This window comes from Nesoenas mayeri, assembly GCF_963082525.1.
Source record: "Nesoenas mayeri genome assembly, chromosome: 17".
Taxonomy (NCBI): domain Eukaryota; kingdom Metazoa; phylum Chordata; class Aves; order Columbiformes; family Columbidae; genus Nesoenas; species Nesoenas mayeri.
In genome coordinates, this window is record NC_137565.1 from 3,170,918 (window position 1) to 3,196,228 (window position 25,311).

The 25,311-nt window shown below is 50.8% G+C and overlaps 2 protein-coding genes across 3 annotated transcripts; both read left to right on the top strand.

Moving 5' to 3' along the window:
* Positions 1-1,392: 1,392 nt before the first annotated feature.
* Positions 1,393-3,223, top strand: UBC (ubiquitin C). Of its 2 annotated transcripts, none has more exons than XM_080355089.1 (2): positions 1,393-1,502; positions 1,997-3,223. In XM_080355089.1, exon 2 carries the CDS (start codon positions 2,003-2,005, stop codon positions 3,146-3,148), a length of 1,146 nt encoding a protein of 381 aa, XP_080211215.1. In that variant the 5' UTR covers positions 1,393-1,502; positions 1,997-2,002; the 3' UTR covers positions 3,149-3,223. The 2 variants fall into 2 exon arrangements, with proteins under 2 accessions (XP_080211215.1, XP_080211216.1); XM_080355090.1 differs by having other exon boundaries at positions 1,433-1,553.
* Positions 3,224-5,466: 2,243 nt separating this feature from the next.
* SCARB1 (scavenger receptor class B member 1) lies at positions 5,467-24,584 on the top strand (the record flags this gene model as incomplete). The annotated part of the gene is made up of 12 exons (XM_080355455.1): positions 5,467-5,586; positions 8,964-9,121; positions 10,618-10,759; positions 11,214-11,417; positions 11,730-11,825; positions 12,368-12,480; positions 14,356-14,522; positions 15,152-15,270; positions 16,514-16,587; positions 17,188-17,239; positions 17,708-17,854; positions 23,885-24,584. 12 exons carry the CDS (start codon positions 5,467-5,469, stop codon positions 24,005-24,007), a joined length of 1,515 nt encoding a protein of 504 aa, XP_080211581.1. The 3' UTR covers positions 24,008-24,584.
* Positions 24,585-25,311: the final 727 nt, after the last annotated feature.

The following is a 25,311-nucleotide window of genomic DNA, read 5'->3' on the forward strand; positions in this document are numbered from 1 at the left end:
CTTCTAGTTGCTATTTTGAGCCAAATGTTTGGCCACAGCACTGGTGAAGTGTGAACATCCCTGTTGTAAACCTCTCCCTGGACCGCTGAACTTCTGCACGTTAAGATAAGAAAGAGACAGTCCCTGCCCCAGACAGTTTGTAATAATACTCACAAAGAGATGCTTTTGGGCACATAAAATCAGTCTTGGTCGGTGGTCACGGTCTGTTACCTCAGGATGCTCAGTGGCTGGCTGCCCACCCTAATTAGACAAAGAACAACACTGCATCACCTTAATTTCTTCTTGCTAAAAAAAATCCATCTTGTCATGCAATACATTGCCATATGCTTTTTTGACTATTTTCAGTCCCGAGTCCTCACTCTGTAACTAAAAGAATAAGCTTACCATCCTTACTTTGAGATAAGGAAAGACCTAAATCTCAAAGGCAATTCCAATCTTTTACATCTATACAATTCCAAACGCACGCAATATAAGCACGATTCTAACCTAAGAAAAAAGCAAAATACTTTAATAGTGGTTGCGGTTGTTATTACTATCGCAACACTGAGTTTTAATACAAACTCAACGCAGAAGCTCCTCAGAGCTTTCCCCCCATAAACAGCTCCATGTGTCAGCAAAAGTTTTCCCTCAAACTGATCACGAAGCTGCTGCTGGGCCTGCGCTCCTCGCTGCTGTGGCTGTTATCATGTTTTTAGCAGGCAGCGTTTTTTCTCGGGTGCCACCAACCGCAGGGTTTTGTAGGTGGATTGAACCGAATGGAATCTCGCCCATCTTGCAAACAAAGCCCCATTTTGTTCTCAGTGCTGCCCTCGAATTGCTGGATGGTTTAACCAGGACAGCACGGGAGCCAACTCAGATCTACCACAAGATGCTCTGTGAGAACACAGGAAGAAATAGGCATTATTATTTTAATTTCTGACTGATTTTACCTCCAGTGGAAAGGCCTCAGTCCTGAGTTATAAACTCCATTTTATCTCAGATATATACTCCACTTTAGATGTGCATGTATACACACATACAGTCACTATACACACACCTCAGAGCCTGCCTCTCAGCAAGGCCCACAGGCAGAACTGCCCCTCATCCTGCCCCAGGGAAAAATCAAGGAGGCGCTTTTCAAACAGGGACTCAACTGTAGGGGCTTAAATCCCTGAATAAAACATAAGACAAGACGCTTTAGACATACACTCCGAAGGCTCGTCTGGCTCAGGCACCACAGCGACCCCGCTCCGACGGTTCCACGACAGATTTTCCTCCGTGCCGCTTTGTGACTCAGCGCCCCCTGCCAAGCCTGATTCCTCCGCGCTGCCGAACCTTGCTCCCTTCCACCCACACAGGAGAGCTGCGGCGCTACAAGAAAAATAGTGCCTGGCGGAGTGATCTCAACGGCGGGGGCGGAGCGACGATACTATATAAGGAGTGGGAGGGGCACGGGTCGTGCAGTCGTAGATATTTGAGTACCGGTGGTGTCTGTGGTGTTGGCTTGGCGTGTGAGCGCTGCGGTGAGTGCGCTGTCCCTCGGTCTGGCTCTGCATCCGCGGGGAAAGCGGCGGGTAGGGCCGTTGTGGCGGCGGCAGCAGGGCTGAGCTGCGTGCTCGGGCGGTGTATGTGTGGGGGGGGTGGTGGAGGGGGAAGGGGATGCGGCTGAGGAGATGGCGGGCTGCGGGCGGGCCCTGGGCTGGAACGTTTTCCTCTAACTTAGCGGCATAACCGCGAGGCGGCGGCGGAGATGGGCGGGAGAGGAGGGTACGAGCAGCTGCCGGCAAATGGCGGCCGCGCAGGCGCAGCGGCCTCTCAAGATGGAGCCGGGCGCGCGCGCCGTGGGCGGGAAGAAGAAGCGGGGGGTGGCTCCGCCCCCTCGTGGGCGAGTCCTCCGCTGTGACGTCACGGGGCGTGGGGCGGGGCCGGCGCTGCCGCGGGGGAGCCCGGCCTGGGAGCGGCTCCGATGGGAGCGCGGGGAAGAATGACTTAAGTTCCATGATTTTATCTCTTCCAGAGCAAAATGCAGATCTTCGTGAAGACCCTGACTGGCAAGACCATCACCCTTGAGGTTGAGCCCAGTGACACCATTGAGAATGTGAAGGCCAAGATCCAGGACAAGGAGGGCATTCCTCCCGATCAGCAGAGGCTGATCTTCGCTGGCAAACAGCTGGAAGATGGACGCACCCTGTCCGACTACAACATCCAGAAGGAATCCACTCTCCATCTCGTGCTGCGCCTCAGGGGTGGCATGCAGATCTTTGTGAAAACCTTGACTGGCAAGACCATCACCCTTGAGGTTGAGCCTAGTGACACCATTGAGAACGTGAAGGCCAAGATCCAGGACAAGGAGGGCATTCCTCCTGATCAGCAGAGGCTGATCTTCGCTGGCAAACAGCTGGAAGATGGGCGCACCTTGTCCGACTACAACATCCAGAAGGAATCCACTCTCCATCTCGTGCTGCGCCTCAGAGGCGGGATGCAGATCTTCGTGAAGACCCTGACCGGCAAGACCATCACCCTGGAAGTTGAGCCCAGTGACACCATTGAGAATGTGAAGGCCAAGATCCAGGACAAGGAGGGCATTCCCCCTGATCAGCAGAGGCTGATCTTTGCTGGCAAACAGCTGGAAGATGGACGCACCCTGTCCGACTACAACATCCAGAAGGAATCCACCCTGCACTTGGTGCTACGTCTCAGAGGTGGCATGCAGATCTTTGTGAAAACCTTGACTGGCAAGACCATCACCCTGGAAGTTGAGCCCAGTGACACCATTGAGAATGTGAAAGCCAAGATCCAGGACAAGGAGGGCATTCCTCCTGATCAGCAGAGGTTGATCTTCGCTGGCAAACAGCTGGAAGATGGGCGCACCCTGTCTGACTACAACATCCAGAAGGAATCCACTCTCCATCTCGTGCTGCGCCTCAGGGGTGGCATGCAGATCTTCGTGAAGACCCTGACTGGCAAGACCATCACCCTTGAGGTTGAGCCCAGTGACACCATTGAGAACGTGAAGGCCAAGATCCAGGACAAGGAGGGCATTCCCCCTGATCAGCAGAGGCTGATCTTCGCTGGCAAACAGCTGGAAGATGGGCGCACCCTGTCCGACTACAACATCCAGAAGGAGTCTACTCTGCATCTCGTGCTGCGCCTCAGGGGTGGTAACTGAACTAGCTGGTTGTTGGTTCCAAGTAGAAGTTTGTCTGCACTTGTTCATTCCAATAAAGTTGTTGCATCCACAGAAGTCTGTGTCTTGAGTTCTGTGAACACCTATTTATGCCATTGGCCAAGTCTGGCTGTCCAATAAATGTAATTACGTAAGTTTTCAGACAAAGGTGTTGCAAAACCGCCTTACACAAAGCTTTCATGTGCCTGGCAAGCACAACTGCTCCTTCAGCTGCGGTTTCCTGGGGTTGTGTAAGCGTTCTTGTAACTGGCTGGAGTTCAGTGCCAGCCTGCAGATGTCGTGCAGCTGTTGAGGTTGTATAAGCACATGGAGGATGTGACACTGCCATTGGTTTTCAGCTGGGGGGCTTTGCTTGTGCTGCTTTGGCCAGTTACTGGCAGATCCCTCCCCTGGGGTTTTTGCATTCACAGCAACAGCTAAAAAAAGGGTGATTCTGCAGTTTGATCAAGGGCTGGCAGCCTGCTCCGGCAGTTGCCATAAATCTCACAGAACTGCTTCCTTATCCTGTAAAAACACTGGCTGAAAGGGAAATCTCTGCTTAAGTATTTTGTGGTGGAGGGTGCTGAATGTAGGAGCTTGTGAGCAGTTAACCACACTGGGCTGGGGAAGGAAAGGGGGAGGATGAACAGTGTAAAAACAAACAAAAAGCAAACAAACAGACAAAACAAAACAGGTAACACTTTATAAGGGTGGTGGAATGATTTTTCTTTCAAAGGGGAGGTGGTGGGAGTTGGAGGTTTCAGCTCCTCACTGACCTCAGTGGGACCCGAAGTGGCCTTGCACTGTGCAGACTAGAAGGGTGGGATAGGATTTGGCTGAAGTAACACTGCTTGTTAATTCTTGATTAAGAGTAGTGGAATATGGTTTTAGTGCCTTGTGGCCCTGTAAGGAATGAGTTTGGGTGGTGCAGATCTGTGCTGGATGGGAAGAAGCTTTTGAATGCCGCCGGGGTTTATTGCAGGATTTGTTACCAGCAAAATGTTTTAAAAGAAAACATGGCACTTTGTGCTGGGGCTGAGGGCTCTGCTGCTGGGGAAATGGGGTCCGGCCAGCAGCTGCCTCTCATGACAGATGTGTCAATCACTGCAGCAATTAAACACAAGCAACACGATCCACATGTCATGTCTTGGAGACAGCGGTTTGCAGGTAGGTGTGCTCCAGTTTCAAAACCCTTTGGCTCAGGTCAGCTTCCAGTTCAGACAGCAAGATGATGCACAGAACAGTTTAAAAATAGGCTGCCACAAACTGAACTCTTGATTTTAAAAAATTTCTGCTGACTTAGACGCTTTTAGGGATGAGCCTCAACCAGGCTTTTATTCAGAGCCGCTGTAGATGCACAGGATAGACAAAACGCCCAATTTCCTGGAAAAGCAGGCAGGTTAGAAGGAGGTGATGGATGTTTTGTTTTCAGGGAGCACTTGGGGTCAAGCCTGGTGTCACCAGGTGCTGACAAATGGAGAAACGCACAGGCAGGGGCACATCCCCTTTGAGCAGGGAATCCCAGAGTGTCAGGGGTTGAAGGGCCCTGGAAAGCTCATCCAGTGCGATCCCCCCATGGAGCAGGAACACCCAGATGAGGTTACACAGGAAGGTGTCCAGGCGGGTTGGAATGTCTGCACAGAAGGAGACTCCACAACCCCCTGGGCAGCCTGGGCCAGGCTCTGCCACCCTCACTGGAAAGAAGTTTCTTCTAATTTAAGTGGAACCTCCTGTGTTCCAGTTTGCACCCATTGCCCCTTGTCCTGTCCCTGGTTGTCACCAGCAGAGCCTGGCTGCATCCTCCTGACACTCACTCTTTACATATTGATAACCATGAATGAGTCACCCGTCAGTCTCCTCTTGTCCAAGGTAAAGAGCCCCAGCTCCCCCAGCCTTTCCTCACACGGGAGATGTTAAATGTGGGAACGAGCTAAACTGGCTTCTAACACTTGTCCCTTTTCTAGTGACACCAAATACCTGCTGCGCCAACAGGCTCACACCCACCCTGCTAACGCGGTGGCCACAGAGGGACCCTCCCCTCCCAGCGGTGGCCTGGGTCAATGTATATACACACATATCTACATATTTTTCTCTGTTAATACGTTTCTGTGTTTACCCCCACACGCCTCTCCGCGGTCTCCCCGCTCCCCACCCGGCTGCGCGGAGCGGGCGGGGCCGGCGCTGCTGGGTCCCCGGGGCGGTCCCGGCCCCGCTCCGCCCCCCGCCCGCCTGCTCCTCCGCCGGGCCGGGCCCGGCCGGGCCGCGGGGGCATAAAGCGGCGGCCGGGGCGGCGGGGCTGCTCCGGTTGGCTCTGCCGCGCCATGGCCGTGGCTCGGCGCAGGGTGGCGGTGGGGCTGGGGGTGGCCGGGGCGGCCTGCGCCCTCCTGGGGGTCTGTCTGCTGGTGGTGGGGCCCATCATCGTCAAGGATCAGGTCATCAAGGTCAGCGGGGCCGGGGGGGGTTGGGTGCACGGGAGGCGGGGGGCGGCCCTGCAGCTGCTGGGGGCTCGGTACGGGGCTGCTGTGCAACTGGGACGCGGTGCGGAGCTGATGGGGCATGTGCGGGGTGGGGGGTGCTGGAGCCGGTGCACGTTTTGGGGGTTGGTGTGGGGCTGGTGCAGGGTGCAGGGGTGATGGTGATGCCAACTGGGGGGTGCTGCAGCTGGAGCACGGCTGGGGGTTTGGTGTGGGGCTGGTGTGCGGCCAGGGCCCGGTGCAAGGTGCAGAGGTGATGGTTGTTTGTGTGCTTGGGCCAGTGTGTGTGCATGTTTTCCATATATCGTGTAATCCAGAGAAGTGCGAGGCAGCTGAGCACCCAAGGGTCTCTGCTTCAGTGTCGCTGCTGCAGCTTTGAGCGGCCTCAAAAGCTTCATGTGGGCAAATCCGGGCTTTGGATGTTCCAGCAAACACCGCTGGGTTGAGCAGGCTCCCATCCCTGATTAGCAAGGGGTTTTTTTGTGTAGCTGGAGTTGGCTGGGGTGGTGGTGCTGGTGGTGCTGGGCTGCGCACTGCCCTGAGCACCAGCCCTTCCTCCAGACCCTGCTGCCTTTACCCGCAGCGCCCGTTCTTCCTTCCATCGGTAGGCGTGCAGGCTGCCCGGCTCACAGGTACTCTGCTGAGACGCTTTCCAAACTGGAAATGGGACAGACCATGTGCAGGAGTGCTGAAGGAGCCTTGTGCATGGACCAACCTCCTCTCCTCCTAACCCGAAAACCTAAAGAGATGCCTTTCTGAAGACATGTCTCATCCACAAGAGAGGTCCTGAGGCCAAAGGAGTGTTTGTCCCCCGTGGTTAAGATGTGGGGCTGGGGACAGAGTTGTTGGTCTGTGCAGCGTTTACTGAACAATCTTGGTAACAAGTGTTACTGTCCTCGCTGTTGGGACATCAGTTATTCTGCTGTAACGAACCAATTGGCTCAGTCCCACAATTAGCCAAGTCTTTTTCTCCCTGCCCAAAGGAGACGTTACCCCCATCCAGGCATTTCTCTGGGCTTGCACGTACCCAGGTCAGCCCCTGGAGACGTGCTCCTGATGGAAGTGGTGAATAGACACTCTGTAGCCCATGGCTGTGGTCAGATGTGATGCAAAGTCTTTGCCAAAAATGAACTTCTACTGAAGTGTGTCTTCTGGAAGTGCTGCTGCCTGGGCGAAGCCAGACAGTCCTGTGGCTTAAGCAGTAAAAGTCAATCTTTGTTCACTTTCATGGATGTCAGGAGCTGGTACCTATAAATAAAAGGCTGAATGGCAGAACAGGAGTGACGTTTTTGGTGCAAAAATATTTCGGTCCTCTTTTTAGCCAGTCCTGATTCTCTCTACCTGAATAGCTAATTCCTAATAACTTGCAGTGGGAACAGAGGACGAGAAAAGACCTTGTTTGGTCTTGGGTCTGGAGAAGCAGGATTTGGGCACTGCTGATGGAGCTGCTGTTCCAATGGTCCCGTCTGGAGGACATGAGCCGTAGCCGATTCCTTTCAGTTCCTCAGGAACAGAGATCGGTGTTATCAGGAGTCAGACCTCTCAGTGACACTTCGTAACCCATCTAATTGAAAAATTTCCTATTTCTATTTCAGACACATGACCATGTTTGCTTTGACCCACAAGTAGCTTAATTCTGAGGCTGCCCTGTGAAGCAGATCTTACTTAGCAGTGTCTGTGGAGTACCTGGAGCTGCTCTGTGCAGATGGGAAAGGGCTGAGAAAGGCAGCAGGGAGCTGCGATGCAGCTCCATCCAACTGGGTACATATTGTATAAATAAATGCATATGCAACAAGGGATCTGGGAAGTGCAAGGCAGAATAAGCAAGTAAAACAAAGGAGATGTGTCTATTCCTACTCTACTGGACGCTTGGGAGTGAGGATTATAAAACAGGCTAAATCAAATCTTGTCCTCTAACTGGTGGAAGGGCTTGCTAGGTGTGTTACAGCTGTGGAGATACCTGCTCAGGAGTAGGGCTTGGAGGATCTGGGCTTGAGTGATGGGCTTGCGAACTCTGCTGCTTGTGGATGGCATGATCTGGCCAGAAAACGGCTAAAGAAAGATGAAGCATTGCAGGAAAGGCTCCGGCAGCTTTTCTTCTCAACCCCCTGTGGAAGAAAAATCCATGTGCAGTTAGACGGAGCTGCTCCAGAGCAGGGGAGCTGTGGTGGGGAGCTGAGTAATGCCCACGTGCCTTCACCAATTAGTGCACCCAACCCGCTGCCATAAGCTGGCTTGGTTACTTAACCATCGCAAGGTCTTGTGCTTGCAGAGGAAGCAGTTTGTGTTGGAACACATCCCTAGTAAATGCTGAGGAAGGAACAGGCTCTTGTCCCTGGGGCAGCCCCCGGGAGGGAGCGGAGGTGGATGTGCCCAGGTGCAGCTTCTGGGCTGGGAGCTGGTGACGGCTTAAGTGACGTTTGGGCTTCTGCGGGCACTTCCCAGCGAATGGGACAGTGATACGGACACCACAGTTGTGTGTTGCCTTTGTCCTGCTCTATGAGCAGCTGTGAATCACAGCAGGACGGCAGCTGAGAGAAGGCAAAGGTGTCCTGCATGGGGCTGTTGGACACAGCTGGGTGGACATCCCAGTTCTCTGTCAGCTTTTCGGGAATTTTAGAACCATTTTGGCTGGAAGTGACCCTCAAGATCATCGAGTCCAACCATAACCAAACTCTGGCACTACCCCATGTCCTTGAGACCCTCATCTCTGGTCTGTCCAACCCCTCCAGGGATGGTGACTCCACCACTGCTCTGGGCAGCCTGTTCCAGTGCTTAACAACCCTTTCTGGGAAGAAATTGTTCCTAATGTCCAATCTAAACCTCCCCTGGTGTAACTTGAGGCCATTTCTAGTGGATGCTCCCTGCTGGTACCCAAATAGTTGTGCAGATGAAGGTGCCACCTTTCCCAGCTCCTGGCTGCACGGGGCTGTCGCAGCTGGTGGACACACAGTGGCCTTGGGGACAGAGTTGTTTGTGCCAGGCAAGTCAAACACGCACAGCCGTGAATAATTCAGTGCTGGCTTGTCTAGTGCGGAGCAAGCCTCCAGCACATCAAAACAGCCCCGAAATCCTATGGGGAGGATCTACAATGCTGAGCCAGAATAAAAAAATACAGATATCCCGTGGCATGAACTTGATGCTTCCTCGCGCATAGGAGTTTCTTATCTAGATCTGGCTCCGTTTCAGTTTGCATAACGCCTGGATCCGCTGGAGAGCGCTGACGGGAGCTGCCGCCCTCGCTGGGCCTGCCGTGGAGCTGAGGGTGGACGTGCTCAGCTGCAGCTGCTGAGCCGGAAGGTTGTGTCTCCTGACTTCTTAATTTTTTTTCTCCCTTCTTGCAGAACGTCAGGATTGACCCCAACAGCATCTCCTTCAGCATGTGGAAAGACGTTCCCGTTCCTTTCTACCTGTCGGTGCACTTCTTCGAAGTGCTGAACCCCAAGGAGGTCCTTCAGGGCGCGAAGCCGGTGCTGAGCGAGCGCGGACCCTACGTTTACAGGTCAGGTGCCACTTGTGGTCCAGCTATGTGTGAGCCCAACCACCATCCTGCCTGCCAGGCTTCTGGCTGACTCCTCCAGCAGGATTTTAAAGTGACCCAGTTGTTCTCTAGTTGCTCTGGTCTTGCTAAAGCTACAAGTAGGACCTTTGGCCACCGGGGTGGTAAGGCTGGTCTGTGCTTCACTGAGTTGTGGAGCTCAGTCTCATGCTGGGACCTGTTGGGCAGCCAGAGCTGGGTTGATATGGTCCAAACACAGGCATGAAGGATGTTGGTGTGATGGTGGGAACCCTCCATCTTCAGGGTGGACTTGTTTCATCTTCACTGTGCATTTAAGAGTCCAATGCCAGAGCTGGAGTCACCTCAATACCAGACTTCATGAATTGGCCTAAGACCTCTTATCTAACATGAGACCCAGAATCTGCCTAACATTAATGCTCTGGTCACAAGAACTGGTACGGAGCACTAGAAGTTGCTCGGGCCCACCTACAGCAGGGGTGAAGCATTTGCCATGGCTGGGGATGGTGGTTGAAGCCCCAGATGCTTCTCTGGACCTGAAAAATGAAGCCATGGTTGATGTTTGGGTGAGCGTGTTAACTTAACTTATCCATAAATAGAGATATTCAACACATGTAGCGCCTACATACATAGGCAAAGTTAGGTCAGCAGCCTAAGCAAGCTCATGTGGGAAGATTACTGGTTTAATCCAAAGCTGTTTGAGTAGTGCTGGAGGAAACCTGGCAGTATGTATATGTCCTTGTTTCCTCTGGGCTTGCCAGGTCACTCCACAAAACCACGTGGATTCTGTATGTTGTGATCCCGTTAGTCACTTGGCTTGGGGAAAAGGCCTCACTTACTGTAAATAAGAATAAACAAAGGGGGCAAAGCTTATTAGTGTTCTTGCGTTCCCGCTGAGCAAGATTAGTGCCCTTTCCTCATGTGGGCCATAGAACAGAGGCTTCACAATAAAGGACCTTGTTTTTGCTGGTGGGTTGAGCTTCAGCTTCCTTGGGAGCTGTAACAGGCTCACAGTGCTGGGGACAACCTCATGCTACTGTGGCGCATTGCAGCCCCATGAGACCCACGGCACGAAGTGAAGGGGAGCGGTGCAGAGATGGCATGGCCCAAAACCTTGAGGAGCAGGAGAACCACAGTGTTCTGTGGAGGATCAAGCTGTCCTGAACCTGGGAGCCATCAGGGAGCTCTGGGGCAAACCAGTGTGGACTCACTGGTGGGGCTTGTGGCATCTCATTTGGTCCTCTCCTGTCCTACAGCTTGTTTTGTTGTGCGGTTGGTGTAGATCAGCTTAGCTGGGTGTCTCTGTGGCAGAACTGGGCTTTTTGTGGCTGTTGGCAAAGTGACAGAGAATGTTTATACTTTTATCTCAAACTTCTCATCAGCTGAGTTGTGAGTTGGGAAGAAGCACTTGGTATCTGCATGTCGCTGCAGAATCCAATGCATGGGGGAAGGTTCCCATCATCTCTCCCATCTCTTTGCAGAGAGTACAGGTATAAAACAAATATCACATTCCATGACAATGACACCGTCTCTTTCCTGGAGTACCGGAGACTCTACTTCCAGCCAGACTTGTCCAACGGTAGAGAAGACGACTATGTTGTTGTACCAAACATTATGTTGATGGTAAGAACGTGCTCCCTAAATTGATAGCAACTTCTGAGCTTGCAGGGAGGGCATTGATGCCAAATGCTGACTCGGGTTTACTTTCTTGTAGGCCTTAAGGCTAATCAAACAACCAGTTGGTTAACCTTATAAAATGCAGTTTTCTGCTTTCTGGGTGTTGGTTGTTGTGTTGGGCTGTTGCCCTTCCAAACACAGAGCATGGAGAGGGGCTGGCAAAGCATCTGGGCTCGAATCTGCAACCTTGTCTGAGCATCTTCCAGGTGAAATGAAGCCTTGTGAGCCCTCAGCTGCTTTGTTCCCTAACTGGAGATAAACAATGAACCTCAGTTTGTCCAAAGGATTTCTCTAGGGCTATTGATTGGTGCAGGAGAAGGACCTTGCTGAACACCAAAGATGCATTGCTTATCTTTGGTAAAGATGGTGCTCTTATCTCAAAGGTTTGTTTTCTTCCCAGGGAGCAGCTGTAATGATGGAAAACCTGCCAAACTTTGTGAAGGTTATACTAAGCGGAGCCTTGGCTGGCCTGAGACAGGAGGCGTTCATGAACCGGACGGTGGGGGAGATCATGTGGGGGTATGACGACCCTCTTGTAGACACAATCAATGCGATTGTCCCAGGCCTTATCCCTTTCAAGGGGAAATTTGGCTTATTTATAGAGGTGAGTAAACTGTTGGTTGGGAACACTAAAATCACAGCAATGTTTGTTTTGTGGATAGCCCAGATGCTCAATCCTCTCACAAACTGTTTGGAGCAGCCATGTGTAGCTGGTGGTGGTTGTGTGAGGCTGCCTTAATTCTCTCCTCAAGCAGAAACGCATGCGTTGGAAGCTGTCACTGGCAGCTGGCATATTAAAATGCAGGAGCATATAGTATGTGAAGTACCCCTAGAGCTGATGAAGCATGCAAAGTCATTAACATGTTGCAGTCTTGCTGTGTATAGTGGAGTAAAAATGGGTTTCTTCTCTCTGCAGTTTAACAGCTCCAGTTCAGGACTGTTCACAGTGAACACGGGCATGAAGAACATCAGCAGAGTTCACATGGTGGATACATGGAATGGGCTGAAGATGGTAAGTGTTGGGCAGCAAACCTCGTATACGGGGGCAATGCTTGACCTAAAGCAAGATAAACTGGAAGCTCTGGGTGCTGTTGTATCTCTGGGTGATAGGTTTGAAGGAAAATTTGTATGGGACTTCAACTGCTGCAGCTTCTGTTCTAGCAAATTGCCAGGAGGCAGCTGTGTGAGAAGAGGCTTGTCTTGAAGGTTTAGTTCAGCTCATTGGTGTCACTTGGACTCCCTTGAATCACTGTTGGAGCTGGTTGCTTCTGATGGTTGAAGTCCCAGGCTCCTGTGGCCAGTGTTTAAGGCATTATTTTAAATACCCCTGTTAAAGGTGTGCTTATTCTTCTCTTGTGAAATTCCACTCCTAACTAAACTCAACTGAATCTACAGATCAACCACTGCGGGAGCACTTGGGGGCAGGTGGATCTTGTCCTATTTTTTCAATTAACTGGGCAGATGTTTGAATGGGAAGGATCTTGGAAGCTCTTGGAAGCCAACTCTCCAGCAAGCTCGTCCTTCTCAGCTCTTCTCTCCGCATCTGTCCCATAGGTGAACTACTGGCGCAGCAACGAGTGCAACATGATCAATGGGACAGCAGGGGAGATGTGGCCACCGTTCATGTCCCCGACGTCGCTGGAGTTCTACAGCCCTGATGCCTGCAGGTGAGGCCACAGCTGCCAGCTCGTCCCTGTGCAAGTGGCAGGAGGTGTGACGCTCATCCTGTGCGCACACAGTCGCTGTGCAGTGACACAGAGGGCTCAGGACTCGTTTCTGTAGTTGAAGTTCAGCTGCAGTTCTGTGTTGCAGCATCTGAGCTTTGCGAACAGTGTAGCTGTCTAATTAGCAGCATCTTGCGGTGTTCGTAAATACCTTCCAGAGCACTGGAGAAGTCTAACTTGCCTATGTTGAATCAGTAGAAAGTAACCACGCTAGAGAAGATGTGGGAGGTGAGAGGGAGAAGCAAGAGTTGTTATAAGGAAATGAAACTGTTGCTAATTGTGGAACCATTTCAGCTGACTAAATGCCTGCAGAAATGATGTTGGGGGCGCTTGTGCCACCATTTCCAGGCTGCTTCTTTTTTTTTTGCTGCCTAGTTCAAGCATTACTGAGCATTTGTGTCCTATGTGAGACGCTCTGACCTTAGCTGGTCACACAGGGTTGGAGTGTCCTGCAGAGTCCCCTGTGTGGAAACTCCAGGGGAGGGGAGGCCAGGAGTCTGGCAGTGACACAAAACCCTGTCCCCAGCTTAGGGAAGATAATGTTAATTCAGGCTTTGTAGATAGTGCTGCAAAACAAGCAAGTGCTCATGTTGAACAGAGAACAAGTGAAGTCAGCTGAGTCACATATTAGTGCAGGAATTTCTGTACACAAAGGGACATCAGCAAATACCAAAATGACCCGGAGCCAAGGACTTAAAGGGAAGTTTACCAGTAATCGAAGCTTAAATACACATACCTGTTTCTGTAAAACTACAGAAGTCTTCTAGGGAACAGAGCGTGTTTCCAGGCAAGGCATAAGGAAACCAGGCTTGGTTTTGTGTTTGTGCAGGAGATTCCAGACGGGCAGTGCTGAGGGAAGCGGTTCTGCCTCGGCACCAGGCAGCACTGTCTCTTCTCCCCTAATTTCTGAGTGTCTCTGCTAGCCGGGCTGGCTGGGAAGGACTCTCAGCACCAGCTGGTAGGCAGAGCGCCTGTCTGCATTGCTGCAGGGCATGCAGGGTTCATCTCCTGCTCTGTTTGCACTAAGTGCAGCTGATGCTGAGATGCAAGTACCTGTGTGCGAGTCAGGCAAGGCTTGACCCAGCCGATGTGCTGCAGCAGCCTCTGCCTCCTTGCTGGAAGGTGAGGACGGCCAAGAGACATGCACGTAACTGCTGAACGTGCCCTGAATCCCCCATCCTTGGTCCTGGTGTCAGAAGGCGGCTGCAGGGATGAGCATCTCCCTGGCCTGCCCAGGCTGTGTGCACCCCTGCAAGCCTCGCTGGAGGGGAGGGCAGCAAACTTCCCTCCTGGAAACTGCCATCTATCCTGCCCAGCTGGTAGAAATAATGCAGTATAACATTACTAGCACTGCTGTATCAAGAAAAAATTCCTGCTGAATAACGTAGTAAACTTTTCCACTTTCCTAACAACTGATATGCTGGAGTTGTGCCACAAAAGATATTGAGCCAGTGTCCATCCCCTGTGACAGACCACCTCGGAGCCAAGGCTTGCACAAAGCGAGTATTATCTCTCGGAGAGTGGCCCTGGGGGTTACTAGTTGCCTTTAAACAAATCTCATCTGGATACTGCAAACAGACTTAAGCCTGTGGTTTCTCTCTTTAACTAGTCCTGACTAACCCTTTATCTCTGCTTAAAATATAGAAAGCAAATGGCTTAAATGTTCATTCCCCATCCAAAGCAGTGCTTTGAGTGTTTATCTTGATCTCAAAGTCTAAGTTACGTTGCAACTGCATCTTATCCAGCCAAGATAAGAGTCTGGTTCTGGGCTGGGAACCTGTTGGCTAATCCTGATCCTTCTCCACTGAACCCTTTCAGATCCATGACGCTGGTGTACGAGCAGTCCGGGAAGTTCAAGGGTGTGCCCACCTATCGCTTCGTGGCACCCAAAACCCTCTTTGCCAATGGCACAGAGTATCCACCCAACGAGGGCTTCTGCCCCTGCTTGCAGTCCGGCATCCTCAACGTCAGTTCCTGCAGGCACGGTGAGTCCTTCCTCCCCTTTTCCCCGGTCATACCAATATTGACCTGTGGGGATGTGATATGAGGTTGGGTGGCCGCAAAATGGGCTCTGCTGTCTGCCAGAGGGCTAATAGGTAGCTCTGGGGCCTGGGTGTACAGCATTTGTGCTTGCATTCCCACAGGCATCTCAACAAAGAGGGAAGATCCACGTGCCTGAAGCCCCCTTGGTCCTCAGCCCTGTGACAGTGTGGTGTTTGTGGGGATGGCCAAGGATCCGGTGGGAGCGTTACGTCCCCCCGGGCTGAGAAGGGAGCGAGGGCAGGAAGGGGCAGGCCCTGCCAAATTAAATGTTGGCTTTGGACACCAAGTGCAGGCCACACAGGAGTGAGAATTCGGACTTCATGTCCTAACCTGTGTCTGGGTACAGTGAGTTAGGACGGTGTTGTGTAGTGCACAGGGGAAGAGGGAGGCTTAATAACAGCTCTGAACCCCTCCAGAGCAATGGAGCAAGGGCTGGGGAAGGAGCTTTCTGGTTGGGAGGAGAAAAGTATAAAAGCCCATTCAAAACAAGGGCTGCAATGGCTTAAAAACCTCAACAAAACAAGTTGCAGATGGTTTTGGATGAGCTCAAGGTGTCTTTATTCTCATCCAGATGCACCGATGTTCATTTCCCATCCTCACTTCTACAACGCCGACCCGAGCCTGCTGAACGCTGTGGAAGGTCTGCAGCCCAGCAAGTACAAGCATGGGCTCTTCCTTGACATCCACCCGGTGAGTCTGGAGCCCGCCGGGGTCCTCGCCTCACCGAGGGGGCTCAGCCTGGGCTGAGGAGGGGACCCGGCCACCAGTTCCCTGGTAGCTTTGCTCACGTGGCATTTACTGGAGCAGGTTCCATAGTGCAAAGACTGGCAAGGACGTGTGCAGATAAAAATGTCAAAGCCATAAACTAATAGAATAATTAGCCTGGCATCTAGAGAATTGCAGAGCTAATGATAAGCGTAATTGTTTTGATAAGCACAGTCAAGTTATTTTCCCTGACTCAGGTCTATAACACCAGGAGGTGTATCCAGCAGCAGCCCAGTTACGCCCCAAATCTGCAAATGTGTATTGCCATGAGAGATGACTGGCAAAGCCTGAAGACCATGATGTAGCTGAAGCCATCACCACCATTTTTGGACTGGCTTATTCCAATCTCTTAGCCTATCCACCTAACCGTCGGCTTTTGTGCCAGCCTGCTGCTGTGTTACACCTCTCACATCTACAGCATAAGGGTGAATTCACCCCTCCAGTGGTGATGAGATGGGGTGTCCTGAGCCATCGTTGTCCCAGCTGCTAGTGGGGAGGGGACTTTGGGATCTTCCACCTATAGCGTGTATTGCATATTGTCAGATTTTCCAAATGTTTGGTGATGTTTGCTGAAGCAAGAAACGCATTCCCCTTTTGAGGTGAGGTAAGCTGTGCTTGTCATCTAGGCACTGGGTTCTCTCTGCTTTACTTATCGCAGTTATGGAAAATCTAATTAAGTTTATTACAGTATCAAACATCTACTGATAACAGTACAGTTAACTATACTCTTATCTAGCTGCAGCCTGTTGAGCATAAACAGGGTCAATCCAACAAAACTCTGCCCTTAAAAGTGTGTTGCAAAACTGCAGTGTCAGGAGAAACCAGTGTCTTAATGAGTGTCAACGAGACCAACTTTGAAGTGTGTTATTTTCATGGTCTTAGGGTGTTGCTGAACAGTGGTATCTGTTGGTTTCTATTTCTGAGACGTGTTTCGTACTTTGCTGTCTGCATGAGTCCTTTGCATTGATGCGTTTCCATCTTGCTGCTGGTAGGATGAACAACAGAAGAGGCTTATCACGCCTTGAAAACTGCTGAAGTTTGTATTAAAACACCCTGCCTAGGGAGCACCCAGAGCAGCTGTGATGGAAAGCAAAGGGTTGCTCTTCTGCGAAGCTCTCCAGCCAAATGTTGGCTTTACTGATGAACTGGTTGGTTTCTTCCTATGCAGATGACAGGCATTCCCATGAATTGTTCCATCAAGCTCCAGCTGAACCTGTACATAAAGCAGGTGGTGGGTATCATGTAAGTACTCAACTTTTAGAAACGTCCATCTCCCTTCCTTGAGCAGGGTGTACTGCTGATGCTGGGGTCGCTGCAGAATTTACTAATTTACCTTCCCCAAAGATGAAGTAGCTTTAACATTACCAGTTGTTGTGGTTCCAGCAGCCAGCTGGCTCATGTGGTGACATGTCAGCTATTCCGGTGACCTCCAGCCACTGTCCTTCAGCAGCATGTGGCTGCCGCTTTGCTCGGCTCCTGCAGCGTTCCTGCCGCTGACCAGACAGCCGATGCACGGGCTGTTCCTCCTGGTGAACAAATCACATCTGCCTGCAGGGTTGACGGTTGAAGCCTGTGTCCAAAAAGACACTTTCAGCTTTGGGGTGGCACCCACTGCGGTTGTCAGGGGGCTAAGCACCGATGGAAGTGTAAGCTCCGCTCTTCCATGAAAGGCCCAGGTTGGAGCAGCTCACTGAAACAGCAGGAGTTGCTACCTCCTTGTACTGGTTTCCTGGCCATTATCAGTCTGTCAGACCTGTCCCTTTAGGAGGAATTATGGCACTAATTGTGGCGTGATCAACCAGAAATCTAAGTGTGTATATATTTCTTTTCCTTCCTCCTTAGACAAACAGGGAGGATTAAGCCGGTGGTCCTGCCACTCCTGTGGTTTGGAGAGGTGAGCTGCCTTCCGTGACCTGATTCCACAGGGCCTCTCCTGCGCGAGGGGGAACGGCTTCCCCATCACCCAGCACTGGGGAAACTCCGCTTTGGATAAAGCCTTAAGCCAGCTAGACTAATTAAGCCCCAACAGAAGGCTTTGTAATACTTGGCTGTGTCATTAATCCCTCTGAGCTGAACAAACCCTGCACTATACTTGGTAAACCTCTGGCTCTGTCCTAGATGCGGGGTTAAACAGGGCCCAGAAGGGAGCTCCAGCATCCCTGTGCTGCTGTGGGCTGGGGAGGGCAGTCTGCAGCTGTGTGCATGCCCAGCCGACTCCAGCTACTTAGTAAAAGCCTGACTGAATCTGGCCTAAATTCCCTAATCTGTGCTGGGAAGTGGTAAGACAGGGGTTCCCCAGCTGGTCTGTCTTGGCCCTGGATGGGAGGGAAATGCCACTGACAATTTTGCTTTTTTTGAGCAGAGTGGATACATCGAAGGCTCCGTCCTGAGGCAGTTTTACACCAACCTGGTGCTGATCCCATCCGTGCTGGAATACCTGCAGTATATCTTCCTTGGGCTGAGTGTCCCGCTCATCATCTCAGCAGTTGTACTCCTGGCAATGAGTCAGGTAAGAACTTGCAGATGGCTAATGGGAAATGCTGTTGGCCAAATCAGACTTAATCAGATGATGTAGATTGGGCTGAAAATCTAACATGCCTGAGGAAACATTGGCTGATGCCACAAACAACATCCTAATGATGCCAGCACATGGTAGCAGGACTTTCTTGGCCACCAAGACATTGGGCTGCAAGTAGATGACATAAAAACATTTCTGGCCGTCTCAGTGCACAAGTGATGGAAGTGGGTTCCTGTAGGAGGTGTTCCTCAGCTCATCCAGCTCATGAAAGAACAAGCCCAGCTCATCAGTCCAGCCTCCAGAGAAAGCAGCAGGTCTGTGCCATTGCACGAATCTGCATCTCTGCAGAGTCCCAGTGTTTTCCAATCTGAACAGAGCCTTCTTGAGGGGATGTAGCTACTTGAGCATAGCTTGTTCACAAAGGAAATGCAGTCACTGTGCTCTTGCAGAAGGGACACAGACACTGTAGCTGCTTCTCAACCCAGACCAGACCCTGCCTTTCCCTGGAAACTCACTTATTTCCCTGCAAACTATTCCAAATAGCACTGGAAGTTAAACCCTTTGGGTTTACTGGGAAGTGAGGACCTTTGGAGCCCGCAGGGAGCTGTCAGCAGGGCAGTAGTTGGCCTGCGATGGGCAGCGAGGGCACCCGGTTGGTGCACGAGTCTGGTCTGAGCTGTAAGGACAATGTAAACCAGCTAAAATGCCTGATGGAGATCTATAACTTCAGCTCCAAAACATTCATCTGATAACACTAAGCTCTCTAAAAGCTTTAGCTCTCGAGGCAGAGATCTAGCTCCCTAACCTATAGCAAAGCAAGCTTATTTAGTTGTGCACTATAGTCAGGTGGCTTGAGCTGGATCTAAAGCTACAGAAGTGAAGAGGCTTCTTGTGGGGATAAAAAGGCAACATTTAGGATGAGAGTGGGCTTAGGGGAGAGCATGTGCGAGGGGCTGCTTTTGTGCAGCCTCCGTAACTGCCCTTATGGAAACACTAATGCAAACCCACTTTAAATAGCACCAGGGTTCTCAGAGTATCACGTAATTGGATTTTAACCAAGCCTGCAACTGCTTAATTGACTTAAACGCATGATCCAAAATCCCCTTGTTCTTCCACACCCTCCCCTGCAGGGTCCGAGTGATGCAGGGCTGAGGGCTCAGCGTTAAACCCTCCCGGGTTGGTCAGGCTTTGTGTGCTGAGCCCCTCTGCCTCGGCAAATGCAAGTGGTTACTGGCAAACAGACTTCACTCTGCATCTGAAAAATGTCTGTATTTGCTGGACAGTGATTTCTAAGACCTTGTGCAGCCCTGGGCTGGCGTTTCCTCAGCCTGCTTTGTGCAAATCATAATTCCTGGTATCAAAGAGCCTTAGCCATGCCAGGAACTGTCAGGAAGAAAAGCTGGATTTTAAATTCCCTCAAGTCAACTGGATATCTGCTTATAAAATATCCCAAACCCAGGCGTAAGCCAGCTGTATCTGGGTGCTCAGCCAAAAGTGTCTTGAAGTGCTAAAACTAAAAATCAATTGCGGGAAGTGCCTGGCTACCTGGAATGTGATTAAAAAGCCTCAATTACCCTATAAATCTCGGAGGAAGCTTTGCAACAACACGTGAAAGTCTGCCTAATGAACAGATAAGAGCTTGTAAATGGGAAGACAGCAATTTGCAGCCAAAGGTGCGTTCCTCGTTTGATTGAAGTGTTGCTGATCCAGCAATGATTGCTTAATCATGCACATCTCCCTCCTGAAGTCACGGGTTATGTCATGGGGGATGCTGAGCAGGCTCATTGTTCCCCCCTTCACATGTCCATCTGCCAGTGTGAAGGTCTCACTGAGCCCAACTCCTTGGAGTATCTTGGGTGCCTCTGGCTTCTGGAGGGAGCAGTGTGCTGTAAACCCAGTCCAGATGAGGTACTGCGAAAGACTTAAATCTTAGTCTAGCTTATAGTGGAGCCAGTTTGAAATGCATCTGTTTAACCTACAGTTCTAAAAACTGCATAAATCTGTCCAGGCATGAAAAAAGGTGCCCAGGTACAGCACTGTAGCTCTCCTCTGCTAACATGGCCTAAAGCCTGGGTGGTGATGCATTTAAGAGGCAAACAGACCATTTTAAAACTGGCTTGACATTGACCAAAATCTTAAATAGGACTTAGTTTAACCTAAATTTTGGAATCTTCATTAATAACTAGATTCTAGTTAAACAGTGATTTTTTAAAAAAATCTCCTCAAATTGGAACCCCCATGGAATTCGTGTCCAAGTGCACCATAAACGAGCCTGATTGTCTTCTAGGAAAAATGCTCTCTATTTGGGAGTAGCAATAAAAAGAACTCAGACAGTAATAAGGCCAACCAGGCCACCTCTGCCAAAAAGCTGCCTGCAGTTAAGGGGACGGTGTTGCGGGAAGCCAGACTGTAGGTGGGTACCCAGCCAAGGTAACATGCTTTTCTCTCATCTCGATTTGATTCAACTTCGCTTAAAACCAATCAAATGGAAATGTTTATTGCCCACAGGTACCAGACATGCCCTCTTGGCAAGCGTTGATGTAATGATGTTATCTCATGGCTTTATTCAGGGCAATTTATATGTCTTAATACACTTAACCACGCTGCAAGCACACACTTTTATTGTTTCTCTTGGTGTACCTGGTCTGCAGCCCTAATGATATCAGTGGGGATCAGGATGAAAAGTAGGATTGGTGCAAGAAAATGCTTTTCTTGCCTATTTCCCTCCCTTTCCATGTGTTTACGATCCAGAGGTAAGTTTTGGAATGGGTAAAAACTCATGGTGGTAACAGGTAATCAACTAATGGGTTTCACTCCCCTCCTGCATGCAGGGACCCCCAGTGGAAAAGCTTTCAAGAGGGAATTTGTGATGTATAAAATATCTGGGTTTGTATTACAGGGTCACAATCACTGAATCGCTGAGGTTGGAAGGGATCTCTGGAGGTCATCTAGTCCATGCCCCACGATGCCCAAGCAGGGCTGGTTGCCCAGGACCATGTCCAGATGCCTCTTAATATCTCCAGGAATGGAGATTCCCCAACCTCTCTGGGCAACCTGTTCCAATTTTTACAGCTTTCACAGTATAAAAAAAGTGCTTCCTAATGTTCAGATGGAACCTCCTGTGTTTAAGTTTGTGCCTGTTAGCTCTTGTCCTGTCCTTGGACGCCACTGAGAAGATCTTGGCTCTGTACTTACACCCTCCTTTCAGATACTTGGACACATTGCTAAGATCCCTCTTCTGTTCTCTGGGCTTTCTTGGGCTTTGGTCACATGAGAGGTGCTCAAGTCCCTTAATCATTTTAGTGCCCCTTTGCTGGACTCCTGATGCAGCCCAGGATGCAGTTAGCTGCCTTTGCTTCACGGGCATGCTGCTCGCTTGTGTCCAACTTGGTGTCCATCAAGACCTTCAGGTCCTTTTCTGCCAAGCTGCTTAGGAATTGGGTGGCCCCTGACATGTACTGGTGCATGGGGTTGGTCTTCCCCAGGTGCAAGACTCTGCACAGCCTCCTCTTGTTGAACCTCATGAGGTTCCTGCCAGCCTATTGCTCCAGCCCGTTGAGGTCCCTCTGAAGGGCAGCATGGCCCTCTGGTGTATCAGCTACTCCTCACAGTTTTGTGTCATCCGTAAACTTGCAGATTGTTAATAAAGATATTAAACAGGGTTGAACCAAGTATTAACCCCTGATGCACGATGCCAGTTACTGGCCTCCAACTAGGTGTGATGCCACTTCTCATGACCCTCTTGGCTTGACTGTTCAGGAAGTTTTTCAGTCCAACACACTGTCTGCTCATCCAGCCCATACTTCATGGCTTTTCTATGAGGATCTTATGGAAGATGGTGTTGAAAACCTTACTTAAGTTCAGGTAGACACCATCACTGTTCTCTCCTCATCTACCAAGCCAGCCATTTAATCATAGAAGTTTATCAGGTTGGTCAAGTGTGATTTTCACCTTGGTGGAGTCATGCTGACTACTCCTGATGACTCTTCTTGTTATTCATGTGCCTACAAATGGTTCCTAGAATTAGTTACTCAGTCACCTTCACAGGCATTGAAGGGAGGCAGATCCCTGGGTCCTCCTTTGTTAACTTCTTAGAGACAGCTGTGGCACTTGCTTTACTCCAGTATTTGGGCACCTCTCCCCATTGCCAGGATTATTCCAAGATTATGGAGAGTGGCACAGAAATGTGTTGTGGTTTAGCCTGGCAGGCAGCTCGACACCACACACCCATTCGCTCACTCCCCTGCAGTGGGATGAGGGAAACAACTAGAAAAAAGATAAAACTCATGGGTTGACATAAAGACAGTTTAGCAGGACAGAAAAGGAAGCTACAATAATAATAAATAATAAAAGAATATAGAAGGCAAGTGATGCACAATGCAATTGCTTACCACCTGCTGCCCAGCCAGTCCCTGAGCTGTGCCCACCAGCCCTTGGCCAACTCCCTTCAGTTTTATACACTAAGCATGACATCATATGGTATGGAATATCCCTCAGGTCAGTTGGGGTCAGCTGTCCTGGCTATGTCCCCTCCGATCTTTTGTGCACCCAAAGCCTCCTCGTTGGCAAGGCATGATGAGAAACTGAGGAGTCCTTGGCTTAGTATCAACCCTGCTCATCAACAGCTGTTATCAACATTGTTCCCATCCTGAATCCAAACCACAGCACTATACTAGCTACTAGGAAAAAAATTAACCCTATCCCAGCCAAAACCAGGACAAAATTACATCAGCCAGCTCCCTCAGCACTCATGGGTGCATCCCATTGGGGTCCATGGATTTATGGATGTCTAGTTTGCTTGAGTGTTCCCTGACCTCATCCTCTTCCAAAAAGGGTCTGTCTTCCTTGCTCTAGACTTTCTTCCTGGTCTCTGGGGTCTTCTGCCTCATTCAGCAACAGACCCACATGTCACCTAGTCTTCCTTTTGTCACCTGTGTACTTACAGAAGTCATTCTTCTTGTCTCTGTTGTCCTTGCCCAGATTCAATTCCAGTTGGGCTTCAGCTTTCCTAACCGCATGCTGGGACATGTCCTCTGTATTCCTGCCAGGTTACCTGTCCCTCCATCTACCTTCTCTATGCTTCCTTTTTGCATCTGAGTTTGGCAAGGAGCTCCTTGTTCATCCACACAGCCTGCTGGCATTTTTGCATTACTTGGGATGCTTGCTGGGATGCCCCTCTCTTGAGCTTGGAGGAGGTAATCTTTGAATGCCAGTCATCTTTTTTTGCCATGACTCTGTCTCTCCACCTGAGCTCTGTAGTCACTTTTGATGCTTTCCAGGTGGCCCTGGTGGTATCATTGGTGCCCACACAGAAGAAGCAATGGGTAACAGTCAAAGGGTTGGACAAGCCTCGCAGTCCCTCCACAACACCCCAGATCCAGGTCCCCAGCAAGCAGCAAATGTTTCTAGATGACAGGTCGGGTGGACAGATGGGTGTCTCTGTTGCATGATTTAGGATTAGGGGGCCCACATGATCTGCTTGAAAGCACATCTGCTCCACTTCATCTTTGAGGGTGGTCAAACTATTGTGTAGTCATAAGCCTTTAGGTGGAGCAGGAGCCTTCCTCTTGGTGTCAGATGGCACTAGCTTTCATCCTTCACCTTCCTCAGGGTTGCATTTAACATTATACTGGGGATGGGTCTGCTGCAGCTGGAGGCAGGGGTCTTCAAGCTGTTGTGTCCCTGAGGAGACGCTGTCCATCTCCCTTCCAGTCTTCTCTGATGCTGTGCAGCAGGCTGACTTTGTCCACTTGGTGACCCAGCTCTTCAGGCTGGGCGTTCAGGGCGCGTTAGAAGCATCAGTGGGCAGGAAAGGAAATAACTTTGTTTTATTAGGGGAGGAGACAAACAAATCTTTGGTTTTAGAAGACTTCAGAAAAGGGTTCTTGGCCACGTGAAAGACCAAGAGGTTTGGGCTACACATGTCCCAAGTGGGGATGTGGTGACACCTGCGCACTGTGGTGTGTGACCACGGTGCCACCACAGAGCGCGCGGCTGTAACCGCTGTCCTCTCCTCTTCAGAGAACCGCCACCAAGAAGAGCCCGAGCCACCCCACCACGCCGAGCCAACCGCCCCCCTCCTCCGAGACAACGCCGCTGCTGCACGACACCGGCACACTGAGCCCGGACGACCATGACGCCTGAGCCACCAGCTGCGGCACGCTTCCCGCCGGGACACCTCCCTGCTGGGGACGAGACCTGCTCTGGATCCCCACAGGTCTCTGGAAGGTGAAGTCGTCCTGGGCAGCTCAGCAGAGACCCTGCACACTATGGCACTCCTGCACCGGGGCACCGGAGACCCCCTTCAGGCACCCAAAACACAGTGTTCTAGAGCCCTTGTCCCCAAGGGGCTGGCCTTTGCCTCTGTCCCTGTGGGTCAGCGAGAATGAAGACGGTTGCTGGCTGATCCGAGAAGTTATTTTGCAATTTAAAACTGCCTATTGCTGGGAATAAAAGGCACTTTAACAGGAGCCTTCAAAATAAATGAGGTTTGTATATGGAGCACTGATGGGATTTAGTGATCTTTTTAAAAGCCGCTGTTCATCTCACGCGAATGGGGCTTGCTCTCCTGAAGCCACTTATGGTTTTATTACCACTTGATGCGACTGGACTACACCGCAAATCAATTCTGGGCGCTGTCACCTCAGTGATGGCGCTTCCCAGGGTAACCCGGAGCCTGCCTGGGGTTGCTCCAGCCTTTGCGTGTGTTGGAGAGGACAGTGGTGACTTTTAAAAACCCAACTCTGTGCCATGACCTTGCGTTCCAGTGCTTCCAGCCCATTTACTTCGCCTCTCCTCGCGTTAGGTGACTGCATGAGATGAACCGTGCCAAAAATCTCGCTGGTACATCTGACCTGTCACTCAGCTCCTGACAGTTGTCCCGCTGGGCCATCCAGGGTCAGCTCTTCTGGCTGTGGGTGCTGGGAGGCCATCGTGTCACCCTGGCCATGCCACCTGCACAGGGGATGGGAACAGGCAGGAGCTTGAGCCTGTTCTTGAGCGTTAACAAAGATACTTGTGCTTTGGAGATGGAGGAAGCTATGTGCAATCACGAAAGTAATGCCAGCCTTAGTAGGTTTTGGTTAAAATATTGCAGATTTCTGAAATGATGTCCTGAGGCTGGGTGTTAACTGGGGATGGGTGGATTGGGGTCACTTTTTAATGGGAAAGAAGCCCAAAGCCCAGGGATTTTCTTGGCTAACTACCTATCAGTGATTGTCTACCACACCTGCCTTTCCTGCTTCCAACCAGGAGCTGGGGCGGCCCTTGGGGAAACCAAAGGGACCAGTGCTGATGCCTCTGGCAAGGACAAAACAGGGTGTGTATGGATCTCTGGACCTCTTGGACCAGAGGATTTGTTGCACTTTGTGCGGCATAGATGCTGTTGTGCTCTGGAGACTTTTGCAATTGTCTAGGACAGCCCTGTGACGTTCCAGTGGGGTCAGCAG